Below are 12,610 nucleotides of genomic sequence, written 5' to 3'. Positions count from 1 at the left end.
CTCGGGAGGCAGAAGCAGGAGGATCTTTGTGAGTTCAAGGCCAGCCTGGTCTACAAGAGCTAGTTACAGGACAGGCTCCAAAGCTACAGAGAAACCCTGTCTCAAAAAAACAAAGACAAAAACAAAAAAAAAACACCTCATGTCCGCGAGAGGACTGAGGAATTCGTAGTAAGCTTGGTTTAGGTGCAGTCTTCTGGGTTTACTGAGAGCCCATCCTGGGAATGTTCTGCCCCCGTGCCTCTCTAGTTGGAAGAAATGCGAAGAAGGTCACATAGACTTTTGTGTGCTGTAGACACAGCCTTGCCAAGTGGTTCTTCCTCCAGTCTTGCCAGTGGTTTGAGGTTCTCTTTCCCTTTCATTCTGATCAATTAGTGACTGTTCTGCAATCAGTTATACCTTTCCTGCAATGATTCTCAATCTAGGCATAGACAGAGACCGGACACGAGGGACGAGACAGGACGAGGACAGGACACCAGCTCTTTCTGGTTTGCCTAGGACTTACTAGGTTTTAGCACTGAGCACGGCATGTTCTGGGAACGCCCTCAGTTCTGGACAAACAGGGACACCCGGTCACCCTGAGATTCCTTGGCTCTACTCTCGCTCACCCTTCTTTCCCCAAGGCATGTCAGAATCAAGAATTAGAGACTGAGGGTGTAGCCCAGCTGCTAGAGTGCTTGTCTAACATTTGAGACACCCTGGGTTTGATCCCCGGTACTGTATAAACTGGTATGGTGGCCGAGAGCTGCAATCCGAGGTCTCAGCAGGTCAAGACCAGAAGTTCAAGGTCATCCTCAGTTATGTCGTTTCAGGCCAGACCAGAATCTGTACCTCTAATATCTCTGTTCTCTTCACGGATGCCTCTTGCGATAACTGCTTAGCACCCGGATGGCTGTTGAGAACAACTTTCTCATGTAGCTCAGCAACTCCTGTCAGTATAGACAGGCAAGCTTCCAGACCCTTTAAGAACACATTCTGACAGAATAAGCAAATGGTGCTGGATACGCAGTTTCACTGTCTTAGGAAAAGCAAGATTATAGATTAGTTAAGTTCATTTCAAACAGTAGTGACTTCAAATATAGCAACGTTGAAGCTGGAGTAAGCGCTCATTTTTACGAGAGAGAGAGGAAAAAGAAAGAAAAAAAGAAAAGGAATTGTGACTCAAACAATTAAACGAATATGTCTCCTGGACCAGCACTCTGAAGCTAACGCCAGTTCATCCAGGGGGAGCAGCAGATGCAGAATTTAGTACTGGTGCAGGACATATCTTGCCGGTGGGCTTGTGTCAGCTATAATTCCCAAGGGAGCAGAAGAAATACCTGAGTTTGGTGATTTGCCCAAGAACTCTGTCCTAATTAACAAAGTGTCCAAACTCAAGCAAATGTCGTCAGGCTCTATTGAAAGAGTGGATTGGGTAAGCTAGAAACGAATTAAAAATTTCATAGGGTTATTGAAATTAGCAGCTGGCGTAAATGGCTCCCTTGTTTTGTTTCCATTTATTTGAGAACGTTCAGACAATGGGATCATGATGACACAGACTCCTGGCTGCGGCTATGCTGTAAAATGTCTCGTCTCCCAGTCTGGTTGGAGCTTGGTGGAGACTTCATGCTTAGCTTGTGGGAGTTGGAGATTCTGTTCCCAGCACCAGTACTGTAAGACAAACAACAAACCCAATTAACCAAACCCCCGTGTGTGCGTCTGCCAACCAGTTGGAAGTAGCTGGTGTGAGATGGGACCCCAAGAACATGAAAATTTGGACCCGGAGTGCCATGACTTGTCTTAGGAATTTGCAACTCTCCCCTTCCCCACAAAGGAGACAGCAGATAAAGGTTGTTTTAAAAGACAAATAGTTACGTAGGCTGTTCTTTGACTGGAACCAAATAGCCACTTATAAAACGTGGGGTTGAGGTTTCCTGTTCGCTGCTGGGTTTGGTTTTTGCTTAGGGAGCCTTACAGCTGGCAAAGGGAACAAACACTGCAACCCAGCAGGGTTTGCTAAGGAAGCAGAAAAGTGTGGCAGAGAGAATGAACGAGGCAGTTGGGAATGGCGGGGGAGGGGAGACACAGGTGGCTTGTTAGACAGATGCCATTGCTGTTCTCCTAGACTTTTTCTTTCTAATTGGAAGACAGCTGAGTATGAAGGCTCACACCACCTGTGATCCCAGCACGTGCTGGTGGGAGGGACCAGGCAAGAGGATCAGGAGTTCAAGAACAGCCTAGGCTACATAAGATCCTGTCTCAAAAAATATCACCGCCTCAATTATATTTAATAATAGAGAAACTCGGGCACATTGAGGGCAACAAATGTTCTCAGTGTGCACAATTGGGCCACCACACTGTGCTGTACTTGCCTAGTTCAATCTTGTAATAAGCCTGTAAGACACTGTGAGCTCTTATTTTTAATGTTCATATGTATGTGTGTTTGCTTGCATAGGTGCCTGGGTACCATATGCATGGCTGGTCCCTGCAGATGCCAGAAGAGGGTGCTAGATCCCTTGGGTCTGGAGTTACCAGTAGTTGTGGGTTGCCATGTGGGTGCTGGGAATAGAATCTGAGTTCTCTGGAAGAGCAGTTAGTGTTCTTATCTACAGAACCATCTCTCCATCTCCATCCAGCTGTGTTTTAATGTCTCCATTTCATAGAAGAAGAAAGGAAACTGAGGCATACAGGAACGTCCGCCATACATGACAGCGTCGGTCTGCCTGGTCATGTCTAAAGCTAGCCACACCTACTTGCCCACTCTTGATTCTTCGGTCACCCTCTTAGGAATGGGTGGCACCAGGATATGTGTGGGCCAGTGCTTTTGTGCACACTGGCCCATTTCATCTCCGTGACCTTGGAGCTTCTGCTATCTGCATCCTACAGATGAGGAAGTGGAGGTGAAGAGTGTCCGTTACTTGTCAAAACTCTTCCTAAGCCCAGCACTGCGCCCTGACAAACAGGGTAGGTAAAAGGGTGTCCCTGTTTGTTTGAGGATGATCAAGGTTCCCATACCCCTTCCTTCCTCCCGGGCAAAGATGCAGATGGCACAATGGATTTCAGCAACAGGTATGTGGCAATATTCAGTCTGAGGGGTAGAATAAAAAAAAAAATTAGGGCAGACATCAGCCTGAGAGCATCTGTGGCCTTACCCTGGCCTGTTCTGGTATCGTCCACTATTTCCTCCTCCTCCTCCCCCACCCCCCCCCCCCTTTTTATTTTTTTGGTTTGGTTTGCTTGTTTTCAGGACGAGGCTTCTCTGTGTACCCCCGTCTTAGAGCTCACTATGTAGACCAGGCTGGCCTTATACTCATAGAGAACTGCCTGCCCCTGCTTTTGAGTGCTGGGCCTAAAGGCATGTGCCACCACGCCTAGCTTCAGTTTTTTTTTTCTCTTTAAGATTCTTTTTAAATTTTTTTATATTATGTGTATGAGTGTTTTGTTTACACGTATGCCTGTGCATCATGTGTGTTGTGTGTCTGATATCTGTGGGGACCAGACGAGGGTATTAGATTCTCTAGAACGGGGGTTATGGTTGTGAGCTGCCATGTGCGTGCTGGGAATAGAGCCCAGATCTTCTTTCTGAGACAATACCCCTCAGCTGCTGAGCTATCTCTCCAGTCCTGGTTTGATTTTCGGCAGACCTGCCTCTGCCTCCCCAGTGCTGGGATCAAACTTGTGTGCCACCACCGCCAGCCTGGTTTGATTTTCAACCAGTTGAGAACAGCGTCAAAGAGCAGACTGCTTCCTGAAGAGTTGTGCTGCTTTCCGATGTCAGTGATTGTGAAAACGTCCCTGGATGATGTAGTACCCCTTGTGCTACAGCAGCCGTGTGGAGCAACAGCCAGAGAATGAATGAATGAGCTAACCACAGGCTTAAAAGAGCCACTACCTGGCCCTTTCAGAGGAGGTATTATGATAAACATATTTGGCTGGAATTTTTGAAGAAAAAGTCGGATCACGATTGTGAGTTTTCTAGACAACACAAGCCTACTCTCTTAAGCACAAAATGATTAGTTCAAACACATTGCTGGACTGATGAGCAGCTCAGCAGTAGAATGTTTCCCTAGTGTGCTGGAGTCAATCTCAGCACTACACACACAAAACACTCACACACACTCACACGAGTAGATAGCTTTCAAAAGTGTGGGACTTTTGTTGTTTAAGAAACAGGCTTAACTCACTTGGTTTTTTTCTTGTATAAAACACTATAGGGTCGCTGGGGATGTGGCTCAGGTGATAGAGTGCTTGCCCAGGCATGTTGGCTCCTGCCTGGAATCCCAGCCTTTAGAAGATATAGGCAAAAGGGCCACATAGTGAGTTCAAGACCAGCCTGGGATACAGGAGAACAAAAGCAACAGAAGCAACAAAATGTATGTGGGTCCTGTATCCTATGCAGGGAGACCCTGGCACAGGTTTTCAGAAGATGATCCATGAGTTCCTGATAGGGAGAGTTGATGAACATGGTGTGGAGTTTCCAGAGGTCAGAGGTCTAGGAGATAACATCAGAAGTGGCCTCAGTGAAGTCACCCAGGTGTCAGTGCAGCCACTGTTGAGGTGGAACAGTCATTATAACCAGCATCAGCTTCTTGGACACAGAAGGGGGGGAGGGGAAGCAGTGCAGAAGTCTGTCCCCTGTCACAGGATGGCGTGGACATGGTGATCTTGTCATCTTAGCCTTGTCTGCACAGGATCAGCGGAGATCTTAGTCAAAGTGGAGTAGTTAACACCAAGGCCATCGTGACCATTTTAGTTTCCAATGGTGACGAAATCTTTGGTTATTGTTGTTTCGAGACAAGTTCTGTCTGTGTAACAGTCCTAGCTGTCCAGGAACTAGCTCTTGTTGACCAGGCTGACCTCGAACTCACAGAGAACCACTTGCCTCTGCCTCCCTAGTCCTGGGATTAAAGGCGTGAGTCACCACCTCCCTGCAGGTGACAAAATCTCGAACCTAGTCTAATGGCTAGTATGAGTCTTCTTATACACCAGCCTGATCTTCAAAGCCTCACCCTTGAGGGTTGCCCGCAGGAAAAAGCCATTATTTTTGGACTCTTTGATGGGCAGAGGGAAAAGACTGACCTTTCCCAGGGACTTGTTCTTTATACTCTTGACTCAGCATCCCAGCTTGGTGATGGAGGCCGTTGCCTGCCTTCACCCCAGCTTTCGTGACCCCTCTGATCTGGCCCCAGGCTACCACACAGTCCTGGGAAGCCATCATGGTCCCCTGGGGCCACCGCTGAAGCCTCTGTGATCTTTCAAGCCTGGGTCCCTGGAGCATCTGCCGTTTGCTGTTTTCCTAGCAAAGAGGAAAGCAGCTTTTTCGAACAAAATGAGCAGACTGTATGTCTGTTGGTTTGTATTTCTATTTAGCCTGTGTACTGTGCTGCTTTTCAGAGGAACAGCTGGCGTTGTTCTAGACTTGCTGACATCGAGCTTCTTGGTCTTCAAGTCCTTTCACAGCTAAGAATTTACCTCGCTTTGTAAAGACTTGAGATGTTAGTCTTACACAGTGACAAGGCAGTCATGGAAAGGAGGCATGGAGGTGGCAGACAATTGTAGTCTCGGGCCTCAGGAGGCTGAGACAGGAGGATTGCTGAGAGTCTGAGGACAGCCTGGGTTATCTAAGTGAATTCAAAGCCAGTGTTGGCTACAGAAACAGAGCCTAAATAAAAAGAAGGGTTCTGAGCTCTGCCATGATGACTCTTTGGAATCTAAATGACCTCACGAGATTTTGAACTTGAACTTGGTTCCTTCTTGAACCATCACCTGTTGCTCACAATAGGGTGCCTCTGTTTGTTGTTCCCACATCCCTACTTGACTTTAAGAAAGTTTGTTACCATGGTATGCGAACAAAGAGTGAATAAGGCCAGCTTCCAAAGGGACCAATACTGCCCCTGAGTTTTGATGTTAAATGAGAAGTGGTAAAAGGGTCATTCTGAGTACCAAGTACAATTGTGTGTGTTTATGAGTGTGTGTTTATGAGTGTGTATGTACTTTGATTTTAAAATCTGTTAATTATTTGATAGCAATTTAAAAGCTGTGGACAGTTCTGATGGAAGTTAGCCTATTCTCATGTTTTGGAACATCAGAAGAGCTGGCAGCACCAGGTCCCTGATTCAGTATGGTGTTAGTTGCTGGCATGGCAAGGGACATGCTTGCTTTGGGAGGGAAGGGGTACAGGTTCTCATTCCCTCCCCACCACCCCTCCCTCTTCCTATGTCCACACACCTCGGCCAGGTGCTAACTGCATCTGTCAGCTCATTGTCAGCTCAGCCTTCCTGCTTCCCCCAGCCGCAGGCTCTCATTTCCCCCTGCACGGGGAAAGCACAAGGCCTACCCACAACTTCTGTTCATTGTGTTGATTGCTGGAGGATTTTCTGTTTGCTTTTTGACCTCTTTTTGGGCCGAAGAATTAGAAATTGCTGGATAGACACAACAGAAGCCTTCCATGCAGGACAGGATGGAGTGATCTTGCTGGAGTCCCGAAGACTCAATCAAACCGTTCCTTTTGGAGCGCCCACGAATGAGTGAGGGCATGCTGGATTCAACCTGTGCCTGGGTACAGGCTGTGTGATGTGGCACAGGAGGGTAGCCACGATCAAAAATTAATTCTGCCTTTCAGAGTAACCAGCGCAGGAAGACAGAGGGCTCCTAACAGAGAAATAATAGTAATGGAGCAATAAAAGTGAAACTCTGATGTGATCCTCAGAATGATGGGAACTGCTGAATGATAATGCTGTGCCCTGCAGATGCAGATCTTATGTCAGTCAATAAATAAATCAGCATCGCCTTGGTTCCACAGCCAACAATCACACCTAGAGTTCTAACCGTGTTCTGCTTCTGTTACCTGGAAGAAAAGCCTCTTCAAAGTTAATGAGAAGTCAGTCCTTGCAGGGCGGACGGTCCTATGTCAGTCTCCCTGATTGCTCAGTTCTTTACCGGTGTGTGGGTCTAACCCTGTGTGCTGTTAGTTGTCTTCTGTCTCTTTTGTGACCATAAACATTATCCCGAGCCACAGAGAGGCGGGACACAAAATGTTCACCGGAGGACAGTTTTTAGTAGTGATATCCAAGCGGCATGGACAGAGCAGAAATAAATGCCCGCGATGGAAGTTAATCGCTCAGCTCTCCATAGCCCAGCTCTTCATAGAAGAAAAATGCCTGCTCAGTTACCACAGAGACCAGGCCAAACAAACCTACTGTTGAGGCTAGTCAAGAAAAAGGCATGGCAGCTTCCTCCCAGCCCATTCATCAGAGCCAGGCCCGATGTGCCAGCACAGACTACAGAAGTGCTTGGTGAGGTATGACTTTGGTAAAATACAGAAATGGTGAGGTATGGCTTTGGTGGTGGTGGCGGTGGCCCTATACCATGCCTTTAAACCATAAATCGCGTGCCAACATCCCAGCCTCCTACTCTTCCTTCACCCCGCTCCCATCTCCCAAGTACAATCTGCTTGATGATAAATTCTTGAATTCACTTTATTTTGGCATCCATCGGCACTACCTTTATAAGATCTGTTTGGGACAAAGGGAAGGGGCAAAATTAGAACCTCTAATTTTCCCTCTGCCGTGAGCCACTGACCAGCCAAGGTTATATTTTGTATAAATGAATGAAGCCATCAAAATGGTCTATTTGGGTGTTCCCTTTATATAGCATTCTCTCTCTCCCTGTCTCTGTCTTTCTCTGTCTGTCTGTCCCCCCCCCCCCCGTGATTATTTTTTTCTTGAGCCAAATTGGGGGGGGTGAATGATAAAGGAAGAAAAAGGGTTTTGTTTAGTTGTTTTTGTGTGTGTTTGCTTGAGACAGGCTTTCTCTATGTAACCCCAACTGTCCTGGAACTTTCTATATAAACCAGGCTGGCCTCAAACTCCCAGAGATCCACCTCCTCTTTCTCCCAAGTGCTGGGATTAAAGGACTGCACCACCACACCCAGTCTGATTGCTTTGCCGAGACACGATCTCATTTGTAGCCTGAGCTAGCCTAGAGCTTGAAATTTGCAGTCTTCCTGTCTCAGCCTGGCACATAGGTTACAGGGATTAAACTGCCACACCCTGTTCAAGGTGTGAGTTTGGGGGATTAATTAACCCACTCAGAAGCTTTAAGGTAAACCAGGTAGCAGTGGCACACGTCTTTAATCCCAGCACTCAGGAGGCAGAGACAGGCAGATTGCTGTGAGTTCGAGGCCAGTCTGATCTATAAAATGAGTTCCAGGACTGGCTCCAAAGCTATACAGAGAAACCCTGTCTTGAAATGCTCCACCACCCCACCCCGGAAAAAGCTGTAAAGTAAAAATTTTCTTTTATATTATTAGACACAGAAATCAAAATATCAGTTCATAAGTAGGATCAGAAGTATAGGCTACTTTTCAAAAGAGGAAAAAGTAACCAAAGGCAACACTCTCTGAATCCACATCCAGAAAGGAGTCTGCTTCCTCCTGGTGCATGAGCAGGAGTCTCACTTAATCAAAGTGATCTGCAGTGAAGCCCTTGTGCCATTACATAGAGGGAGGGCCTGGTGCTTGCAGAGGCAAGGAGCTTCTCCCTGGAGCAGCTGCCAATGTCTCCCAGTTTCATTTGCCTAGAAATCGCATAGGACCAGCCTGGGTCCCCCAAGCACTCCACATTCCCTGTGAGCTGGCAGGCCATACCAGGGTGCGCAGGTAAACTAAAGGAATTTGGAGCCCTGTAACCAGACCAGCTCTTCCTGGTTTCCCTGAGTCACAATGACTGATACTTCCAGGAATTTTACAACAGCCCAGAAGCATTTGTTCTTTCTTCAGAGTCCAGGAAGGGCGAGAGTAGGGTGGGCGGGACCAAGAATAGAGAATCCCGGGAGTTTTATGAAATGACCCCAAATGCGATGGCATCCTGCTGTTAAAGGAGACTTGGTGGCTAGGTGCTCGGACATTGTGAATAATACTGTGTTGACAGTTCAAGACATCTGAAGCTCATGGTGAAACAGAAACCAGTGGCTATCACATTTCGCCACAGCATCACCAGCTCAGACCCTCTGATGTGAGAAGTCACCTTCAAATCGCGTCCCGTCCCTCGGTTTGATTCTTAGTTCCCTCTTCTCAGCAGGGTAAGCTTAACACAGGCGATGATTTAATCCATCAGAGCTCACCACAAAGTTTTTCTTTCTTTCCTACTGCTGATTATCTATTTAGGCGTGTTGCAAAGCCTTTTTTCCTTATCTCTGTCTCTGCCCAGGGGCAGAGATAACCCTGAAATGAAAAAAATAAACTAGAAAGAAGAGAAACAAACACCTACGAGCCATTGCCCTAAGACTGGCCAGAAAACAGAGCCACCTCTTCTGGAAGGCCCGGGGTGTGCAAGAATAAAGAGCAGTTTAGAAGGTAGGAGGGGAGGTGGGTGGGGTTGATGCTTGAGAAAGTCGGTTCCCGGTCCCTTCACTTGGTTCCAGAACGCAGCTTACTTGGAGGCGCGTCTTGCTTTTCCTTTGCAAACGAAAAGGCTTCTCGGAGGCTGGGCGGGGCTGGGCTCCTTCTGTCGTGGATTTGGCAGCTGGGGGCTTCAGGCTTTGGCTGCGAGCGCGCTGTGGGAAAGCAGCGCATCTCCAGCCCATCCCGGAGGATGGACCAGACTTAGCTCTAGAGACCTGCGCCTTGAGAACTGGGGAGCGCGAGTCACTCTGCGGGAGAAACCAGCAAATCTGGGGGAACCTGGTCCTTCTCTGGCGCCTAGGCTTTCAGAACTGTGAGCCCTTCTCAGTCTCCGGAGATAATTCTTCCCGCCTGGAAGTGAAAATAATGAACCTATGGATGAGTTGCGTTTTCGCTTTCACTGCGCTCAGCGTGGTGATTTTTGTGGTCTTTTATCACAGACAGCTAAGCCCGTACAGCCTCTACCAGCCGCTCAACAGCTCCAGCGAAAAGACGTCTGTCATCGCCTGTGATTACGGTCTACGAAATCAGACGTTCTCCATGTGGGGGAATACATTGCCACATCCTTTGGGAAGAAGAATCTCTTGCCAACTGTACCAGACTCAGAGCCACTATATCACCAGACCCCTGTCGGAAGAAGAGGCTGCCTTCCCCCTGGCCTACGTCATGGTGATCCACAAAGACTTCAACACCTTTGAAAGGCTCTTCAGGGCCATTTACACGCCCCAGAATGTCTACTGCGTGCACGTGGATGAGAAAGCCCCCGGGAAGTTTAAAAAAGCGGTGTGGCAGTTACTTGAGTGTTTCCCGAACGCTTTTCTGGCTTCTAAGACTAAGAAGGTGGTCTATGGTGGCTTCTCCCGGCTCCAGGCAGACCTGAACTGCATGGAAGATCTGTTGGCCTCCAAGGTCCCCTGGAAATACGTCCTCAACACCTGCGGGCAGGACTTCCCCCTGAAAACCAACAAGGAAATAATTCACCATCTGAAAAGATTTAAGGGGAAAAACATCACCCCAGGGGTGCTGCCTCCAGAGCACGCAATTGTACGGACTAAGTATGTCTTCCAAGAACATACAGGCAAGGGCAGATTTTTTATGAGAAAAACAAACACTTTGAAAACTCCACCTCCTCACCAGCTGACCATATACTTTGGCACGGCCTATGTGGCCCTCACCAGAGACTTTGTCAGCTTTATCATGAATGACCAAAGGGCCCTTGATCTCTTAGAGTGGTCTAAAGATACCTATAGCCCTGATGAGCATTTCTGGGTGACACTCAATAGGATTCCAGGTCAGTGCCCAATTGTCATTGACAATGCTTCTTAAAATGTCATATTTATTCTTTATTTTCAGATTGCAAATTGTGTGTGTGTGTGTGGTCAGGACAGTCAAGGGGGTCATTCTCTTCTTCCACCACACTGGTACCAGGGATTGAACCCAGTCCTGAGGCTGGGTGGCAATTGCCTTTACCTGCCCATCCATCTCAATGGCCCCTTTGCTACCTCTTACTTACTGAGTTATAAGAACTCATTCATTTAAGTTACTTGAAAGAAATTATTTTAAGTTCTTGAAAATGATGAGTTTGGTTGCGTTTACGGACAGTTTTGTGCTGGTTCTGTGGTCGTATAAATATCCAAGAAGCTGTGATCTAAGGGATAACTCAGCAACCGGCAACGCTGTGGTTCTGCCTTCTACTGTGTACGGGATGCGAGTTGGGGTTTCACCCCATCTTTAGAGTTTACACTGGTCATAGTCCCTCATAAGGACAGAAGTTTCAAGTGCTGGGAGGTGGGTTTTTAAGTCAGCATTCTAGAACACGTGAGGTGGAACAGGCCGTGTTTCTATCTGAAGGAAGTCACTGAGCAAATTCCTCGTAAGGTTGTGGGCGGGGCTGTTTCTACACACTGGGGGGGGGGGGGGGACACCTGCTTGGATGTTCACAAAGCTTCGCTCTGATTCACTCTGGTGCCCAGGTCTCAATTAGTCTAGGCTGAACAAACCCAGCCTGACGTTTTGTTGCCTAGAGGAGTTGGGTAACGGATTGGAGATGGACACACGGGGAGCGCGGCTGGAGTGGGTCCATGCAGAATTCTCAACTTTCAGTCCCCAGTGTTCTTTTTACTAGCCATTCCTGTTTACAGCCTTGTGCCTTCACCCAGGGGAAGTCTGTTTGATGGTTTATGGTGATTTGGAAACGGAGCCAAGGTATGCCAGGCAGCTGTCAGCCGATGACAGTAACAAAAACTCCTCCTTTGATTCAGACCTGGGCTGCTTTTCAAAATTGCTGCCCATAAGTCGTGTGAGCTGCCGGGGAGTGTCCCTGCATGCTGGATTCCAGTATTGCACCAGATGACTGGAGGGTGTCAGTTCTAGCTAAAGATGGCCATATACCTGCCATTTTCAAAATAGTTCCTGGCTTTCCTTATCTTTGGCATATTTTTCGAGTGCTGTTGGAAGCTTCCATCATACTAGACTCAAGGCAATTATACATATTTAGGTCTCCCATAATTCAACATTCCTAATGGCTGAGCTAGAAGGGTAGTCCCAGAATTTTCTGCGACTGTTCCTTAGAGGCAGAAAGTGAAGAAGAGAAGCCCGGTGGCCAGGGACAGACACATAAGCTGTCCTGTAAGAGTTTATTTCAGAGATGCCAGGTTTTCAGTTCGCAGAGATTCCCAGAAGGATGCACCATCCATTAGGGTGCATTAGTAACTCTATTCTATACCCATTTCTTTTTTTTTAATGTTTTATTTTGACATTATTGTGTTCATGCTTACAATGAGTGTGGGTCCATGTGTGGAGGTCAAAAGGTTGTGGAGTTCTTTCCAGAGAATGTACTCAGATCATGATGCCCCCTATACTTGCTGGGCTATCTTGCTAGTTTGACTGATTTCTGTCTAAAACACATGTCAATATTCCGCACGTGGCAACTGGTATTGTCTTTGTCGGTACAGTTTGTACCAGATGTTAGGTCCACTTTCGCTATCCCCATGTGGGGATTAGTGGAGCCTTAGTTTGGAGGAGTGTGTGCTATGTGGGTCACACCGTTGGCCCCAGATCAAGCTAGGGTCTGGTAGCCCGAAGCTTTAGCTATTTCTGCTGCAGTGGGAAAAGAAGGAATAATCATTTCTTCTTCCCTGCATATCAGAAAGAAATGTCCTACCAGAAAGGACAAAGGATGAGGAAAAATGAGGAGATTCACAAGTGTGTGTGTGTGTGTGTTGGAAAGCA

General features: G+C 47.4%; 1 protein-coding gene across 5 annotated transcripts in view; it reads left to right on the top strand.

Moving 5' to 3' along the window:
* The window catches only part of Gcnt2 (glucosaminyl (N-acetyl) transferase 2 (I blood group)), a 98,960-nt gene that overhangs the window by 46,615 nt on the left and 39,735 nt on the right, over positions 1-12,610 (top strand). For 2 of the 5 annotated variants that reach the window (XM_041632719.1, XM_041632715.1), the window contains exon 1: positions 9,691-10,670. The exons of the other annotated variants lie outside the window; for them this stretch is intronic. In XM_041632719.1, coding sequence (XP_041488653.1) covers positions 9,746-10,670 — 925 coding nt within the window. In that variant the 5' untranslated portion in view covers positions 9,691-9,745. Of the gene's footprint in view, positions 1-9,690; positions 10,671-12,610 lie in introns of those variants that run through there. 5 annotated transcript variants of the gene reach the window in all.

This window comes from Microtus oregoni, unplaced genomic scaffold, assembly GCF_018167655.1.
Source record: "Microtus oregoni isolate MIOR12 unplaced genomic scaffold, Mior012 000042F_ref0000377, whole genome shotgun sequence".
In the NCBI taxonomy this organism is placed as follows: domain Eukaryota; kingdom Metazoa; phylum Chordata; class Mammalia; order Rodentia; family Cricetidae; genus Microtus; species Microtus oregoni.
Note: the sequence above shows the minus strand (reverse complement) of the source record. Positions and strands in the feature narration are given on the sequence as shown.